A 19,783-nucleotide genomic window follows, 5' to 3' on the forward strand; every position below is an offset into this window, starting at 1 on the left:
TGAGGCCAACGGGTATGTCCCCGCTGATCACAAAGGCTACAGCGTCAGAACTCTGGCTGAGGCAACTCTGAGTGAGGCTGTTCGTTGTATAGCCTCCAGTGCTTTGCGCTTAGATTTGCCGTTTAGGGTAACTCCCCATACTTCTACAAAAGTATTGAGTTTGTGGTAGCCATGATCAGCCTTCTTTTGCTCTGTGTTGGCTCACAGATGTTTGTCATTAGTCTGCTTAACATTCACGTGTCCTTCGCTGTTTGGGTAACTGCGTGGCATGAGGGTCCTTATAATGATTTGGTTCAGCTTCCTTCTGACGTTCTCGGTGTATCGCGCTGATATAACCGCCGCTATATCGTCCGCGTATCTGGCATTTCTATGCCCAAGATCTTGTCTCAGATTCCAAAGATCTGTGCCGAGAATAAATCCTTGGGCTGCGCCAGGCGTTACCACTTTAATTTTCTGACCATCCAATAATTATAATTATGTTAATATCAATAATTTACAATTATTATACATTTAAATTGATAATTTTATATTTATACTTTCCTATGAGAGCTCATTAATTTTTATAAAACTTGGAGCAAAATTATATTTAGTGTTGACCTACTATTGTTTTTTTTTTCATATAAGTAGTTGTTATTGTAATAAGAGAGCTAAAAATATACGGTCTCTAGGATATGAGAAATTATCTTACAGTATCTTAAAGGCTGTTAAGGGGAAACTCTCCAAATTTTCTCATTTCTCACTTATATTAAAACGACCTAAGGGTCAATTAGCGCACGCATAAACACCTGTGCTAGAAGCTATCAAAGAGTACTGCATTTCCTATTCTAATTGTGTCGTTGATGCCGATCCATTGAATATCGAAAATATGGTATTTGCCTTATAATCCTATCCAGCGGATGCAGAACCATCAAATGAGCTCCAGGCGACCACACGGAATACATATGTAAAACAAATCAGCATTCAAGCATGGTAATGTATGTATTCAAATATGAACAAAATGGGGTTTGAGCCAGAGTTCATCCCTCATTCACATTTCACTACTCTCATAATCTGTTCGCAAATAGAAAGAGAAACGTATCTGCCAGAAAGTTTAACATATAAGGAGCAGCCTCTGCTTAATAATCCCTAGGTAATATAAAATAGGTATTGCATAATAGTATATTATAATATACTACATGTATGTATGTGTGTATAGAAACAATAGAACAGAAAACTATGTATATCGTATAAGCGTCAAATTGACAAATGTGAATTGACAACTGTGAGTAAGAATTTTGATAGCTGCGCATCAAATTAAATGTTGATTTGTGTAAGTTTCAATAGTCTAAATTCTAAATTCGCATGCAACCACTCACACTTGCTACAAATATATATGTATGCATGTATGAATGTATATTCATGAAGAATTTCAACACCCCCTCCATTGCTGTTTTGCGCTCTGCCAAATATAATATTATATGCGTGTTTGTATGGGAGCATGTATATGCACGTATACAAGAGCTTTGATGTCATCAAAGGTTACCTAGGTGCTCAGAGTGCTTCGACTCTTCACGGAATACACACACAATGCAAACATGTGCATATAGAAGAGTGAGTGTGTGTGAATTTAAACTGGAAACGGTGATTGTGCAAAGGATAGCGGATAAGTAAAAAAATTGCACGGTTTGGATTTTACGGTAAACGTCAGATTAAATTAGTGATTATCAAGCACGGGAAGTATTTTTTATATCATATTATTAGAGTCTACAAAAGTGATTCAATTTTATTTAATTTTAATTTATTCTTTCAAATTGAAAATACTTACTTTCTTACTGATATATATATGTACTATTAACTCCTGGTGGAGCATAGGGCGTCAACTACTTCAGAACGCTACCGACAGTTGCGATTTCGGATTCGGTTGACCTTATCCAGTTTATACGAAGTCTCTCAACAGCATACCCTACTTGTTGGAATGGTTGCATCATAACAGATGTTTGGTCACGTTGCCGTCATCCTTTCGAAGTGTGCGGCCAATTCATTGCCATTTCCCTCTACTCACTTCTATGCACTATTCTCGACTTGACTGGTTATTCTAAGCAACTCGGAGTTACTTATTTTGCGGGCCCAGAAGATTCGTTGTATGCGTTGGGGGCAACGGTTGGTGGAAGTGTGCAGACGTTTTGTGATTGTCACTGTAACTTTCCAAGTGATACACCCATATAGCGACACAGATTTAATGCACGCATTGAATATCCTTAATTTGGTACTAACGCTGTGTTGTTGTTTTGCCATAGAGGCGCAAAAATACCAAGTGTAGACTTCGTTTTGCATTCTCTTGGCCCAACACCTATATCAGCGGATGCAAGGTCGTTGTCATAGCCTTAAGATCAGACAGCTTGAGTGAGAGTAAGCAGATGTTATCGGCAAGGGCTCGATATTTCAGCATGATGTGGTTAAACTTCCATTGAATGCCATGCCGATCTCTAAAGGGAAAAGTAGTAGTTTAAGCGGTTGTCCACTGTGGGACACACTCGGGCTCATAGCCCATTGCGATGCCACGTGGGGAGCTTATATAGGGTGGGCCTTGTAAAATTTGCTTTTTGAATCGGCTATAAAGAAAAAACTAATTAATTTTTTTTTGAAACTTTTTTTATTTTGAAGATTGAACATTGTCATTTATGAATGAAAAATAATATCGTTCAAACGACTGCCACGACTGGCTTTATAGTAGGCCATTCGATCAACCCAATTTTTAAGCACATTTTCGATTGTTTGTGCTCCAATTTCATGAATGGCAACTTCGATTTCGTGTTTCAAGGCAACAATCGTCTCTAGATGGTTCGCATAGCATTTGTCCTTAACGGCTCCCTACAAAAAATAGTCCAACGATCTTAAATCACAGCTCCGAGGCGGCCAATTGATATTGGAATTTCGGCTGATTATTCGGTTTTCAAAAACGGTAGCCAAAAGTTTGAGTGTAACTTTGGCAGTGTGACAATGTCGTCCATGTCATCCTCTTCAATTTTTGGAAACAACTCGTTGAGCATGTCACGGTAACGCTCGCCATTTACTGTAACCGCGGCTCCTCGCTCATTTTCGAATATTTCCCAATTTTGTTGAAGCGTATAGCGTTGTGTTACCATTCTCAAAAAAATAGGTGGTTCAAAAAGCAAACGCTGTATCTTCTAAAACCAGGGTGTACTGTGATTCCCACAATACTGAGATGATCCAATTCATTAAAAAATTGTCTACCGAAAATAGTAAATCTATGTTTGGATAGAGCAAGACAATGTCACAGGAGGTGCAAGAGTCGCTTCCTCTTTCTCATCTAGAGTGTCTTCCTCTTCCTCATCTTTCACTGGCCAGATGCATAGTTATAGTTGTCCTAATTTGTCTTTTGAAATATCAGCGGCGCATAGGCCTAAGCTTGAACGGATTGATGTTGAGCTCTAGCATAAATTCATTTCTAACAAAGGGTTTCCCAGATCAACGGAAAATTTAAATTATTTTCCCAATATTTGGAGTTCTATATGCCTACTCTTCTTTTTAATAGTGTAAAATAATATTCGTCAATTCTAAATTGAGTAACGAGCTGTAGAAAGAAAAATATTGTTTATTGTATTGTTGGTTGATTTTTAAACTGCATGCACTGTTCTGATAAAATCACTTCACTGCACCCGAATATGCCAATTCAAAAATATACTTTGAATTGTATGCACAGGAAATGCAGTTGTGCGCATAACAACAATGAAAAAAAAAAAAACTTAAACAAAATTGATAAACTACTATCAATAACAACAACAGCTGATATTTTTTATTTTTCAATTAAGAGTTAGAAAAATACGCTCCACACTTTTGTTGATTTTAAATTATTTTCTTTATTGTTTCGAACACGGTAGAGGGTGTAAGTGCTAAGGTGCAAGAGGTGGGTGTAAATAACCAGCATGCATAGGACAAGGCGGTGGGCTTGTATGGGTGTAAAAACAGATAACAAATAAGGGCCAAATTCAGCAACACTTAATTCAACAAACCGTAACGCGCACAACTGCAAACAAAATAACAAAATAAATAACATAGATGTATGAGTATGCTCGTACATCCACGCATATGTATGTGTGTGTGTATATCCGATGATGCTGTTAAAATGGTCAATGAGGCTACAACCACCCATCGACATTTAAGCGATATGAAGCTCCACCCACAAAGCAGTGAAGATGAGTATGCCGGGATGTATTGGGAGCAAATTAAGGGGGAATGCACGATTTGCGCCAATCACCAAAGGCACATCTACTTGCACATCTAGGCGTGTATTGAAATTTTATGCGTATGCTTGTGTGTGTGTGCGCATTTGTAGTATTTAACCCTTAAGTTATTTACACAACATTGTTTTCTTCAAGCAAATAAAACCAAATACAAAATGCTTTCCTTTTAATTGCAACCAGATGAAAAGTTAATCCAAATTTCAATGGACGGAAATTAATTGAATGAGCAAACTTGCTCTGCATCATGAGACCTACTTGCATTTAAATGGAGTAAATCAGGCGAAGAGGCATCCGCACAACGCTACCTTTAAACAATTTGTTTTTAAATAAATTAGTGAAAGATGGTGCAGTGAAATTTTCTTTACCCTTTTCTGAAGCAGCTCCTTCGCCAGTTGGCTGTTTGCTTTTTTTGGTTTGTATTTTCTTGCCTCCCTGTTGGCCTCTTGCGACGCTTTTCTTTTAATTAAAAGACCAATTTGCAACTTCCGCTCGAACGCTTCCAGAAAACTTTTCCAACGCGGGTGGGCGTATTAAGAAAAGTTCTACGTTACGCATAGCAACATAGACTCAGTAAGAATGAATGTTGAGCAAAAGTAAGCAAGCATCCAAGCACTGAAGGGGAAAAGATGATGAAAAATACGGCACTTGTAAAAAGCAGTGTAAGAAAAATTAATTACAATTATAATAAACCGCCTAATTAGGCAGGAAGCAAATGAAAGTGCGCGAAAAGAAGCTCTAAGCGAAGGAAACTGTAATTTAAATATTACAAAAGTGCAGCGCAAATGAAGCGATGAAGAGCAAAAATTTTGAAGCGACGTTGAGGGTGGGGGCAGTAAGGCATAAAAGGTCAAGCTTAGCAATGCGTAAGCAGCAAATCCATGCTGAGCAAACTTTAATAGAAAGTAATTGAAATAACTACAACAAAAGTATCTAAGAAATGCCTGGAAAAAATAATGTAAAAATGTGGTGTGTTGTGTGCCACGGATTCAAAGATAAAGCGACGAGGATGGAAGCCAAATCAGTGTTGGCAATTCAACAAAATGGGAATAAAAATTACAAAACGACTAGAGAAAATACCAAACGCGAAACGGCAAGCTGCTTTTATGCATAACCGCAGAGGCCACGTGATGTTTTTCTTTGTTTTTTTTTTCATGCTTTTTCACGAGCATCCAAAGTCGTCTTATGAAAATTTAATTTGAAAAACGAATGAAAGTGTTTTTGAAGCCATAAGATATGGAAAAGAAATGCAGAGGGCAACGGTGTAAAACCAAAAAACAAAAAACATAACAAATAATATTCATGCGGTAAGCTTAGTTATCTGTAAAGAACTACTCATATTTACATTTGTCGCCGCATATTTATTTTCGGAACGTGTCGCTACTTGAGTCCAATATACAGCTCGCGAAAAAACTATGAATCTAAAAATTTTGACAAGTTTTGGTTTTTTATTAATTTCCTATTTACTTTTTATTTTTATAAATTTTTTAATTTATAATTTTATTTATTTTTTCGTTTCATTAATTTTTTATAAAAACACAGTTCTTTCTATAAAAAGCGCCACATTAATCCCAGTTACATGCTTTGTGGAATATTTATAAAGATTTGACAACTTTTTTTTCAAGGCCGTTTTAATTTGTTTCAAAATTTTTAATTAAAATTTTAAAATAAAATTACGCAAGTTTTACAAGCACTATTTTGCTTTTTTAGCTGCTAATAATTTTTTTTATAAAAATATAGCTCATTTTCTAACAAAAACCATATAAATTCATATTTATATTACTTCATATAAAAAATAGAAAGGTGTCACAAACTTTTAATTTTTTATCAAAATATCACGATTTTTACTTAGAATTTAAGAAATTTTAGTTTTTGATATGCAGTTTATAGCTTGTTAAATTCTGTTCCCGCCAGTGTTGCTTATCTACTCCATATAAAAAAAATATCGTGCATTTGTTATATGGAGAAAATGCGTAAAAAAAAAAATATAATTATACTAGCACTCAATAAGTTACACATTTTTTCTAAAAATTCGAAGTAAAAATCATAGAATTTTGAATAAAAATTAAAAAGTTTGTGGAAATTTTTTAATCTATATATATAAAAGAAAGTCATGTTAGTCTATTTATTATAACTCGAGAACGGCTGAACCGATTTGGCTGAAAATTAATGGAGAGGTAGCTTAGAACCAGGAGACGGACATAGGATACTTTTTATCCCATTCGAACGCGTTTCCGTGAAGTCACTATAAAATGTGGTATAACAAAAACGCATCTGATATGGAATAACAAAACGCAAATGGCAGCTAAACGTAATTTTGTCTATGGTTAAGTAGACAATTTGGTAATATTGTATTATTACACTTGAAATGCTTCATCGAAGAATTTTCAACGACGGAAGCAAGGTGATACGGTAACTGGTTATCCGGATGTGCGTTCTACTGAGTCGCCAACGTCATTTGAGTCACTACGGACTGTTAATGGTATCGTGATATCGTGCTGCATGTGAAGAACTCAATTTACTAGAAAACGATACCCATTGGGATACGACAATCGTTGAAGCCATTTTCTCTGCATCTCTAAGTCAGATACGCACATTATTTGCTATCATCATTTCGACATACTTTCCATCGAACCCATCCTATGGCATAAATACAAGGATAATATGTCAGAAGATATTTTACATCAAATTCGTGAAATCCGGATCTTGAGATGAATGAGGAGATACATAATCGGGCTTTACTCTTGATCGCAGACATGTGTTACCTTATATGCGGTAGTTTATTAGTCAGGTTAGGAATGCCAGCGCCAAATCGTGAAATGAATGACGCATTTAATCGAGAGTTGGAACGGGAACGTGAATATGATCACCAGGAATTAGATTTAGTAGTTCAAACGAATGTACCACTGTTGAATCGCTAACAAAAAGAAGTTTATGGTACATTAATGAAGGCAATTAATGATGGAGATGGTGGTTTATATTTCCTTGATGCCCCTGGTGGAACTGGTAAGACATTCCTCATGTCAGTAATTTTAGCCACTGTTCGTGCGAGATCCAACATTGCGATTGCAGTTGCTTCTTCTGGAATAGCAGCCACATTGTTAGAAGGATGCCGTATGACTCATTCAGCATTAAAATTGCCGTTAAATCTTCAAAAAATTGAAGAACCAAAAACTCATATTTCAAAAAACTCAGCAATGGCCAAAGTTTTATCAGCATCGAAAATCATCATTTGGGACGAATGCACAATGGCGCATAAACGTGCATTAGAAGCACTTAACTGAACATTGAAAGATATACGCACTGACTCAAGGTGTTTTGTATCAAATGAAGATGAAGCCACCAACTATCCAATTGAATTTTTAAACTCCTTGGATGTGCCTGGCTTACCACCGCACAATTTACGCCTAAAAGTTTGCTCCGTAGTAATCATGCTTCGAAACATAAGCCCACCAAAACTTTGCAACGGTACGCGTTTGGTGGTAAATAAATTAATGAACAATGAGATTTACGCGACGATACTCAAAGGAAAATTCGAAAGTGATAAAGTTCTCCTTCCGAGGATCCCGATGATCCCAACCGATCTTCCGTTTGAGTTTAAAAGACTTCAATTTCCGATCCGTCTTGCATTCGCTATGACCATTAACAAATCACAAGGCCAATTCTTGAAAGTTTGTGGTCTGAATCAATTTTTTTTTTTCATTTTTCTTTATTTATTGAATCTTTCTTGTATAAGAAACTAACAATAAGTTTACAAATCTTATATACTAGAGTAATATGTTTCCTTGCCAGTGCTAAGAAACGAATTATTTGCTCAAATGAATATATTATATATTTACATATATGATTAAATCGGTTGTGAATCTCCAATTCTTCGTAGCTGGGAGCCGGAAAGGCCTAGTTTCCAGTCTCCCTTAAAGCTTCCGTTGTTCCTCATGTTGTTTTTTGTTTTTTTTTCCGAATGTTTTTTTTTTTTTTTTTTTATTTCCCTTTTTAAATTACAATCTGTTAAATTTTAACAATAAGTAATTATTTTTAAAGTAGTATTGGAATTCTTTGTTCTCTAACCAATGCTAGATAAGCATTCAATTTTGCTTCAGATTATGCTACATTATATTATTATATTATATTATTATTAATTATTACTATTATTTATTATTATTATTTATTATTATTATTATTTTTGTTTTTCTTTATTGTTTTGTTAAATTGTAAGTTCTGTTGGAGTTAATCGTTTTAATCTTCGTTTTCCCGCTTTCTCCGATTGTGGTAGTTTGCGCATTTGTTCATTTTGATGATTTGTTAGTCGTTTTATATGCTTGATGCTGTATTTTCTAATTGTGTCATCTATTGTGTCGATATTGAGGTCGCTGTGGATCACGTCGTTTGGTATATACCAGCCTGCTTTTGTTATTGTTCGAAGTATTTTAGATTGCGTCCTTTGAATTATTTTGATATTGGTTTTTTTTTGCTGTGCCCCAGATTTCAATGCCATATTTCCAAATGGGTGAGATTATAGATTTATATATCACTACTTTGTTGTTAAGGCTTAGTTTTGAATTTTTAGCCAACAGCCAATATAATTGTCTGAACTTGTTTTTGATTTCATTTCGTTTGTTTTGTATATGTCGTTTCCAATTTAGTTTTTCATCTATAGTTATGCCAAGGTACTTTGCACTAGGAAGGATTTTTATTTCATTGTTTTTTATTGTTAATTTATGTTTCTTAGGCTTTCTGTTTGTATATATTACTTGTACCGTTTTATCTTTGTTGACTTCTATTCCCCAATTATCGAACCATGATACGGTGTTATTTATTGTTTGTTGAAGAATGTCAGTCGCGTTTTTTTCTATTTTATCCGATGCCATTAAAACCGTGTCATCCGCGAATGTGGCTATCATGCAATTTTTTGTGGTTGGGATCGGTATATCTGCTGTAAATATCAAGTACAATAGAGGCCCTAGGACACTACCTTGGGGTACACCTGCTGTCATTTGCATCATGCTTGAGCAGTCGTCTTCGAACTTTATAAAGAAATGTCGGTTTTCCAGATAACTTTTGAGAATGGTGAAGTGATTCCGTGGTAATATTTGGCTGAGCTTATGTAGTAGTCCTTTATGCCAAACCCTGTCAAAAGCTTTTGCAATATCCAGGTAGACAGCTATGCAGAACCTTTTATTTTCCATATCATTTAATATTTTGTTTATAACTCTGTGGACTTGTTGCACAGTTGAATGCTGCCGTCTAAATCCAAATTGATGGCTTGGTATTATATTTTTTTCTATCAGAATTTTGTCTAATCTGGCAAAGAGTATTTTTTCAAACACTTTTGAAAGAATGGGCAAGAGACTGATAGGGCGATATGATGTCATTTCTGATGCACTTTTACCTGGTTTGGGGATTGCCGTTATTTGTGCAACTTTCCAGAGGCGTGGGAAGCATTGTGTCCTTAATATGCTGTTGAAAATTTGTCGTATATATGTAATTGCTACATCAGGTAGTTCTTTTAGTATTTTACCATTTATTAGATCGAAGCCCGGTGCTTTTTTACTGTTCAGATTTTTCAAATGATATCTGATTTCTGCTGAGGTTGTCATTTTCATTCTCTTTTCTGGGTTACTCGTATTTACATTTTGTTCAATGTGCTGGTTGTCTTTTTCGTTTGAGAATATTGTTTTAAAGTGTTCAGCTAGTGTGTTTGCCTTCTCTTTATTGGTCTTTGCCCAAGTTCCGTGATGTGTTTTGATGGGAGGTTTATGTGGAACTGCTTTGACTAAATTTTTAGTTGCTTTCCATAGGGAATAATTGTTAACTGCCGTGGCCCCCAAGTTATGTATGTAATTCTCAAGCTTTTTATCCTGGTGTTGTTTTAATAATGTTTTTAATTCGGTTGTTGATTTGTTAAGTTTTGCCTTATCTTCGGGATGTTTAGTAATTTGCCACTTTTTACGGAGTTTCCTTTTTTGTTGAATTTTTTGTTTGATATGTATTGGAATAGACTCTTTTTGTTGAATTTTTATATTTGGTGTCGAAAGGGTGAGGGCTTTGATGATGGAATCGTTGAAAAAAGCTATTGCTGAGTCAATCTCGTTTTCCGTTTTCAATGAAATATTTATAGTCAATTGTGCTTCCACACTTTGTCGGAAATAATTCCAGTCTGTTTTATTATTATATAGTCCTCTAAAAGTTTGTTGGTGCAGAGATCCAAGAATTGTCATTAGAAGTGGGGAATGATCCGATGATAGCTCCAAACATGTGGAATATTTTTAACAATACATAAATCAATTAAATCTGGTTGTTTTCTGATATCTGTAGGCCAGTACGTCGGCTCTCCGGTGCTTATGAAGTGTGCATTATTTTCTCTTATAGCGTCTAGTAATTTTCGGCCTTTCGAAGTGTTTAACCTTGATCCCCAAATAGAATTTTTTGCATTGTAGTCACCTCCAGCGATATATCGACTTCCTAGTCCGTTTAAATATTCCAGGTATTGATCTTTTGTGTTATTGAATTTTGGCGGACAGTATACTGCTGATATTGTTATTGGTCCATTTGAGCTATTTATTGAAACTGTCGTTGCTTGTATGTTATTTTTTCTATAACCATCAAGTTCGTGGTATTTAATTGTTTTTTTGATGATTATTGCAGTTCCTCCGTGAGCCTTGTTATCTGGGTGATTTGTGTAGTGTATGTTGTAATTGGGTATATTTACAAAAGTTTTATGAGTTGCATGAGTCTCGGATATTAGCATAATATCAATTGCTTTGTCTAGAATAAAAGTCTTGAGTTCTAGTTCGTGGCGCGTAAGTCCGTTTGCGTTCCAAATTGCTATTTTTATTTTACTTAGTGCGACCATCTAGCTTCGATACCAGTATGGTTACAATGTTCATCATGGTGGCCATTTGTGTTATCAATTGTTTCATCATAGTTTTAAGTTCAGTTAAATCATCTATACTTGATGTGGTACTATTAGAGTTGTTAAATGTTGTTAATGTTTTCGTTGATGCTGCTTGTGCATAAGAAACGCCTGGTATAAGGGTTTGGTTTGTATTAGTGCCGAGATTTTCCTGGTGATGTTCATTATTGCCTTGTTCTTGTGCGGCGTGAATTTCTTTTTTGCGTAGTGTCGGATATCTTTGTACTTGGAGTTTTTTGTAGATTTCGCAGCCTCTATAATTAGCTGTATGGTTTTCGCCACAATGAGCACATTTAATTTGGTCTGTTTCCGCTTTGTTCTTAATTTTACACATATTTGTCTTGTGTTTACCAGCACATTTAACGCAGACTGGATCTACCATACAGTAGTTTTTTGTATGTCCGTATCTCTGACAGTTTGTACATTGAGGAATTGTTCTTTTTTGACGTGGTGGCTCAAAACTAATTTTACAGTGGAGTAGATGAGTTATACTGTATATGTCTTTATTGTTTTCATTTAATTTTAGTTCAATTGAAAATAGTGACAGAGGTTGTTTTATACCCGAAGCGTTTTTAATTTGTACGTTGTGAATATTTGTTGTTTCATGACCTAGTTCAAAAAGTTCATTTTTTATATCTTCGATAGGAGTCGAGTGATGCATCTGTCGTAAAAATACTCTAAACCCTTGTTGCTCTTTTGGTCTAAATGTATAAAATTTTGTTTTTTTTGTTTTAGTAAGTCTATTATTTTTGTGTAATGTGTTGTTTCTTTCGGTTGGATTTTAATTTCGTTTCGGCTAAGAACTTTTATTTCAAATTTATTATTTGGCAGGGAATTCAATGCATTTGTTAGGGTACACACATTTTCTACATGTTGTACATATATTGGTGGCGGTTTTTGTGCACGCTGCGTACCTGGGTCTTTTTCTGCTGGGTTGCTTTCTGGCTCATTGATATTTGGTCCGTTATCTACATCCAAGATATCGAACCTATTTGATGAAGCTGGGTTGCCTAACCAATACTCTTGTAGAGTTGTTTGTGTAGAGGTTTGCATTTTGTTCTTTTGTTTTTTGTTATTGTTTGAGAGTTCGAGTTTGTTTGGTGATTGCTTATCTCTGTTTCTTTTTAACTGTGATTGCACAAAGTCTTTTTTTTCATTTTGCAATTGCATTCTTGTATTGTGCGTTGCTGTTGATGACGATGCGATCAGTGTAGTTGGTGCGCTACATTCAGCACTGCGTGTTGCGGTTTGAAAGGGAGTTGAAGGTGCGTGGGTTGGTTTAGCAGAAGTGGATGAAGTTGTTGTTGTTGTTGAGCTTAGAGCTGTTGCTGTTGTAGTTATAATGGAGTAGTGAGTACCTGTTGCTGTCGTGCATGATGTTACTGCTGTCTCTTGCGGATAGTTGTAGGGCGCCAAGGTAGTCTTTATTACCGGATTCTCCACGTGATGGTGATTAGCCGTTAACGCTATTGGTGTTTTACATTGATCACTCCACGATAGCGGAATTGTTGATTCTCTTATTTTAGCCATAGTTTCTCTTGTTTCTATTTCTGTTTTATCAGAGTAAGTTGAGCACTGACTTGAATTTGTTGTTTGCGCGGTAGATAGCGGTATACTCCGTTCACGGGGTGGAGTGCGCTCTACTGGCATTCTAATTTGGTTTATATCGTTGTTTTTATGTATATTTTTTATATTGTTTATTTCACTTATGTTGTTGTGTTTTTGTTTTTAATAACAATACTAAGTTGTGTTTAGCACGTTAAAGCGTCTATTTCGCGAACTAAAGATTTTTTAAATTAAAGATTTACCACTTTAAGGAGGTTGCACTCGAGAGCGAGGTGTTAACACGTCCGAACATGATAAACATTTTTATTCGAATGTGATAGATGTGATTGGAGGAAGTAATTAAGATAGTGCAGACTTGAAGATGTCTCTTTTTTCAATCTGAATCTGTAAATCAATGTTTCTCACATGGTCAATTATATGTGACATGTTAACGGGTCGGAAAACCATCTGCGTTATTTGTTCTTGCACCTGATAATAAAACAAGAAATGTCATGTATCACAAGGTGCTTAACTGAAGAGTGCAATCTATTAAAGATTCATTGAAATACTTGATTAATAAAAAATTAACTTAATAAAATCAAAAGTCTGCTTTTTTATTGCCTCTAGGGCGGAACAAAGTTAGCCGGGTCAGCTAGTATTTATATAAAGTTTAAATTTGAATTTTTTTCTGTTAGATAATGAGCTATATTTTTATGCGAAAATAAAAAATAGTTAAAAAGCAAATTAGTTCAAACTTGTCGAAATCTTGAGATGCTATAGTTTTTTCGCGGGCTGTACGCCATTTGTGGTAAGTTTATGATGCGACTTCTGTCGGTCATTAACGTGTCGCGAATGGTTGCAGCGCCACAAAATTGATTATTTCGATGTGGTAGACAGGAAGTGTCCCGACGTTCAATAAAGGTCTGCTAATTTTTTATATGGGACTAATTTCCCATCTGTGAAATAACATTAAGACGCACACCACAAATAGGAGCGGGAGCTCGGCCAAACAGCTAACAGAAGCGCCAATTATTTATTTTTTATTTTGTAATTTCCAAGGCATTCTTGTACACTCAATGTGATTCGGGGGTTAAAATGCTCACTGCGTTATAGTTTTGAGAAAAGTGGGAGTAGAAACCCATAAAAATGCGTTTTGCGGCGCATTTACTTCTATTTTTCCCAAAAACCTACTCTCAAATTAAACCTTAAGTCTTACACTATAAAAATGGTATATATTGAACTGTCTCGTTTATGTAGCGCTTAACACAGGCTTTTATTAGTTCATCTAACCTCCCTTTGGTTGGTTGCACAAATTAAGTCACCTGTTTGTTTCCATGCCCAGGGATGGAATTTAAATTTGATGCCTATTCACCGCTGTGTTGCTATGCGATTACTTCATTTTTCTTCTACTTAGTCGTAAATAAAAGACCAAAAGCTCGCGAAGACATACAACTGCAATGATTGCGCTGAGTCTTCCGGGTTTCGTAAGCAAATTAAAATATTAAAAAATAAATTCAACTGCATATTTTTGTACGCATTCTTTTTTATTCTTTAATATTCGTGTACGCCCATGCAAAAAAAACTGACTAATATTTACTTTTTGTTTTCATGTTGTCGTTTCAGGTTTGGTTTAAGAATCGCCGCGCAAAATGGCGTAAACAGAAGCGTGAGGAACAAGAGCGCCTGCGTAAGTTGCAAGAGGAACAATGCGGTGGCGCTGGCAACACAGCGACAGGGGTAACTGGCGCCTCCGGCATGGGGCCTGTTAATGGCACCGGCGCTGTAATGGCCGCTGTGGCGAATCTGAAGTGTGCCGCCGAGGACTACGCCAGTCAACTAAGTCATCATATCAAAACCGATCCAAATAGTTATAACAGCGACGCGGACGAGTCGTCCGACTTGGAGGTGGCATAAAAGAATGCTTTCCATTCGTTTGTAAATATGTAGGTTGTAAATGTAGGTTTTCCTCTTCATCTTAATATGATATGTAAATTATAATTTTTAATTATAATTAGCGAAAATGGAGTTTGTAAAGTTTTAAATCAACGCATGCAAATGCTTCTAGCTGTAAATTTCATCACTCATTCTTAAATAAATAATAGTTTGTATGTATGTAAGTACGTATGCCCGTTTATTTTCGATATAAACTTATTTTTAGTGCGTATTTCAAATCTGTTTATAAAATACTGTATGAATGCAGCTATGGCTAATTGGGCCTTAAACGATTTTGCAAGGGTTTCTGTTGTTATTTTTATTGGAATGTGTTTGTTTGTTATAACGCCTTAAATTATACTAATAAATTTGTAATATAAAACAAGCTTCAAGTGCTGGAGTGCGTTAATGTGATTTTTAATTTTCGTCGAAAACGAAAAAAATTCTTGTATTTAAGTAAAATAAAAAGCGTGTGAGTGTTTTTTAAGTATGTAATAATTTATGTGCAAAAATTTATTAGCTAAAATATGAATAGTAAATATTAATGGTGTTAACGAATGATCAATTGTAATTACTAATTAAAAAGAAACAAATACAATTAAATAAAATATGAGTAACTTTGAAGAGTTTGGAAGCCTTCTTTAATTGCTGGGATCATGAGAAGTTTGAAGCATTATTTTGCTGTTTATTTTTAAAACCACTTTTCATGTTCAATGATATGCGAATACATGAAGTGAGAATTACGAGTGTGGTTAGGTGAAAAAAGTGTGTAATGGAGGGTTTTAAGTAAAGTATTGGGTTTCAGGAAGCTGTGTGCCCACTGGGTACGGCATTCGCTAAGAACGAAAACTTGGGTCTACCACCATAACACTAAATTAAAACTAAAGACTAAAGAGTGGTGTGAACCTGGTTCTTTGGATCCGAAATGAGTTCGCGTGCAGAAATCGGCCAATTGGGATGCGACAGCAATTTTGTTTGCGGACTAATTCTTCTTCTTAATTGGCGCGATAACCGCTTACGCGATTTTGGCCGAGTTTAACAAAGCGCGCCCATCCTTTCTTTCTCGTGCTAACCGGCGCCAATTGGACACACCAAGTGAAGCCAAGTCCTTCTCCACCTGATCTTTCCAACGCAGAGGAGGTCTTCCTCTTCCTCTACCACCATCACCTGGTACCGCATCGAATACTTTCAGAGTCGGAGCATTTGTATCCATTCGGACGACATGACCCAGCCAGCGTAGCCACTGGATCTTTATTCGCTGCGCTATATCTATGTCGTCGTAAAGCTCATACAGCTCATCGTTCCATTGCCTGCGATATTCGCCGCGGACTACTTAGAAACCGATAAAACAATAAACACTGAATCATATTTTAATCTTTTAGACCAGCGAAGGAAAAAGTTCGTGAAAGCTGCGTCTCCAAAAAAAAAAAAATTTGTTTCACCAGGACAACGCACAGTTTCACAAGATCATTTTGACAATACTTAAAATCCATGAATTAAAATCCAAAATAAATTATTTTTGGAACATCCACCGTATTCACCAGATTTGGCCTCTAGCGACTGCCATCTACATCCAGACCTACAACCTTCCATGCGTGGAAAAAGGTTATAACAGCTGTGGAAGCGTATTTTGCAGCCCTTCCAGATTCGCACTTCAGGGATGGAGTTCATAAATTAAAATCTCGTTGGATGCTATCGTATATTGACGATTAGAGAGGCTGTACTGAATAATGAAGTGTATTTCAGACCATAAAATTGTGTTTTTCTTATCTAACCGCAAAACATATTCCACTACCTAGTAAGCTTTCCTTTAACTCCTCGTGGAGCATAGGACATCTGACGATTCGTTAGCAATTTAGATTTGAATAAGTAGGTTGCCAGCCCGCTTATCCCAGCTTGGTGATACATGAAAACTATCTACACCTTCGAGCAGGGGTTGCCCGTTTCGGTGTGCCATTGGTATTTCTTTTTCCAGCTACTCTGCATATCTGCCAAGCGCTCCCCTTTCAGCCATCTGGGTGCGGTATAGGCGCTAAATATGGTATGGTATAGGCGCTAAATATGTAATTTTTTTTTGTGGGAGAAATTCTTGCAGAAAGCTTCTTTCAAACCACATAAAACCCTTGCAAAGTGGCAGTATTTTGCTAACTTTTATTGGCTCAAGGGCGAAGAGAGCTTTTATTTTCAGTTTCTCTTCGATTCTCAAAAATGCGATCATCCAAGCATTTATCTGAAATTTCTCTATTTATCTGTCCTTTTATTATCTCGATTTCTTCCAAATGGTCATTTAAGCGATCACTTGGTTTCGGCTGGTTTGACGATGATTTCATATGTGTGAAGCTTTTCTAACCTAACATAGCAGCAGGAAAAATGGAATGACTTACAAAGAGCAACTGTAAATGTTACTATCCATAAATAGTATAGTACAGCGTTATCTCTTTTTGTCGCCCTAACTGCTATAGGAAGGAGTTCCGGTTCATAATTTAAATTGACCTATGAAACAAATTCTTCCAGACTATTAACAAAAAGAAAAACTAAAATTTATACGATATAAGTAAAGACTCTCAAATTTAATCATCTGTTCTCAAAGTTCTAGATATACATATATTCCATTTTAATTTTTTCACTTATATTTATTTAAGTCTATGATAACAAGAGCCTTAAAGATTAGATTCGGCTCTTGCCGAATGGGTTGGTGTGGGACTACCATTCGGAAGACGTAGGTTCGAAACTGCGTGAAACACCAAAGTGAAGAAAAAGTTGTTTCTAATAGCGTTGGCCCCTCGGTAGGAATGGCAAAGCTGCGAGTGTATTTCTGCCTTGAAAAAGCTCCTCATAAGAAGAATATCTGCCGTTTGGAGTCGACTTGAAATTTGTGGAACACGATCAAGACGCACCACACAAATAGGAGGAGCTCAGCCAAACACTCAAATGTATTTTTTTCGAAGTACATTTCCACAATTTGGAAGCGTTCTTCTGGCGTTAAACGGTTCATGAGGACTTGCCAAACTTATCAAACTTCAAATATTTCAGTTCAAATATTAATACAGTTTGCAATTCTCAGCTCTCAAACCATAGTTATTGATATCGATAGTTCTCATGCTTTTTTGCTTTTTCGTTTATTCTTCCATCCCCAGTATAAGCGTTTTGACAATTTTTACAAATAAGTTTTTTGATGACTTTTCCTATATTTAGTAGCGGCATGCCAGCCACTGCTTCTGGACTCGATCACAACGGTAGCTACCCGAGATCAAAGTTATCGATACAGTTTTTTCTAATTGCGACCACTTCGCCGTAATGACAAATTTCTGAATATGTTTCTGCCAAGAAGAAAGTGTCTGATAAAAGCCAAATACGCTTTGAAGGCTATGTAAGCATGCACAGGTCCCTCCATTTGTAGAACAAAATCAAACTCACACCACAAATGTGAGAAGAGCTTCGTTTAAGCTCTTGTCGAAGATATACACACTCCTATTGTGCTTATAATATATATTTTGCCCTGATTGCTTAGGGAGGCGTAAAAACTACTAAAGTTGCATGCTACGGATATGTAAGCACAAAATATTTTGAGACTCTGCTTGAATTCGGTGTCCATTGCTCTTACTTATTGCCTTTGTGTGTCAATAATGGTGTTTGTTTCACTAATAGCTACATAAATAGAAGTGGTAAAACTTCCAATGTTGTTGTTGGCGTGCGACCAGCAAATAGTTAGTTGTAAAATATGGGATATATTCTATTTGCAGTGCACCAAAGCATTGTATTGTTCGTTACGCTGCATTGTTCAAATAAAAATCATTCTGGTCAACAATGTGGTATCTGTAATTTGAAGTGCAGTGCATGTGGCCAGCAGTCGAATGAAAGTAAAATACTCGCATCGCATTCAGGTTCTATTGCACACTTCGTTCGTGCATTTCCTTCCTAGTCCTTCTTTTTCTATCATTGCATAGAGTGAACATTTGAATGTACTTACTTACATACATAGGTAAATTTGTTTGCAGCCAGAAAAACAAAAAATAAAGAATTAGAGTTGCAAAGTGAATCAGTCATTGGAAATCAAAGAAAAGACAGGTTTTTGATTTGCTTGTTAAAGAAACCTCGTGCTTATATGTTTTTTGTCTGTAAAATTATTTGCTTGTGCAATGAAAAAGTTTCATATTTGGTGAAAATGGAATGCCATATATTCGTAATGCATACGCAGTATGCTTGTATGGGTGCTCCAGTGGAAGTGCCGCGTTATTTTCAATACCACCAAACTGCCATTTCGAATCTACTCAAAAGTTGAATAGTCCCTTTGGTATTTTTGATGCATTCGATATCGTTAACTAAGGTTTGACAGCTGAGAAGCGAGTCATCACGAATCGTTTAACGCCAGAGCAATGCTTCCAATTTGTGGAAATTTAATTTGAAAAAATAAATCTGTTCGCGAAGTTCATTGAGGGAAGTGTTGAAGCAGATGCTGAAATATCGATTCGTTGTCATTCTAAACTTGTTATTCAAATCTATTGGAAAAAGTAATCAAAAATTGGACTGAGCGAATGGACCATGAAACTTGTAGCCGCGCTGGATGAAATTACCTACCAGTTTAGTATAAAAAAGTTCAGTCCAACAATATTTTTGTTTTGTTTTATCATTTTAAGTTTTCAAGCTCTTAAAAAAACCCCCAATATTTGCCGTAACCATAAACATCCATTTGCAAAATTATAAAGACGCTAGTATTTTTGTTTTACAAAAACATACAAGATGGTGCAAAATTAATCACCCTATCGGAAGATTTCTAATTTTTGCAAATGGCATCATATGTCAATCATACTTGACATGAAAAGAGTTTTCGAATATTTATGTAGTATAAAGAGGGAGGCCTTCAGTTTTATGCAAACTGCGCAGATGTTTTCATTTTTGAAAATTTCTCACTGCTAATTGCGGTTGCCTATCAGTCGATGTGGGCTGTTATATGGACAACCATTTTCTGAAATGTGACACATCATGCCATCATGGCAATCCCAAGGTTCAAGGTTCAGGTCAACATTATTAGGACTAACAGCTGCTACTATGCTAAAGTTGTAATATGAATCAATTAATTCGGGTAATTTCACTTAAAATCTCTCAGTTATATCGATATGGAATGGTACTGGTAAATTTTACATAAATACTT

General features: G+C 35.9%; 1 protein-coding gene across 1 annotated transcript in view; it reads left to right on the forward strand.

Moving 5' to 3' along the window:
- LOC129249329 (homeobox protein goosecoid) overlaps positions 1-14,742 on the forward strand; it is a 43,194-nt gene extending 28,452 nt beyond the window's left edge. The window contains exon 3 of the mRNA XM_054889085.1: positions 14,323-14,742. Coding sequence (XP_054745060.1) covers positions 14,323-14,613 — 291 coding nt within the window. The 3' untranslated portion in view covers positions 14,614-14,742. The remainder of the gene's footprint in view (positions 1-14,322) is intronic.
- Positions 14,743-19,783: the final 5,041 nt, after the last annotated feature.

Source organism: Anastrepha obliqua, chromosome 5 (genome assembly GCF_027943255.1).
Source record: "Anastrepha obliqua isolate idAnaObli1 chromosome 5, idAnaObli1_1.0, whole genome shotgun sequence".
Classification (NCBI taxonomy): domain Eukaryota; kingdom Metazoa; phylum Arthropoda; class Insecta; order Diptera; family Tephritidae; genus Anastrepha; species Anastrepha obliqua.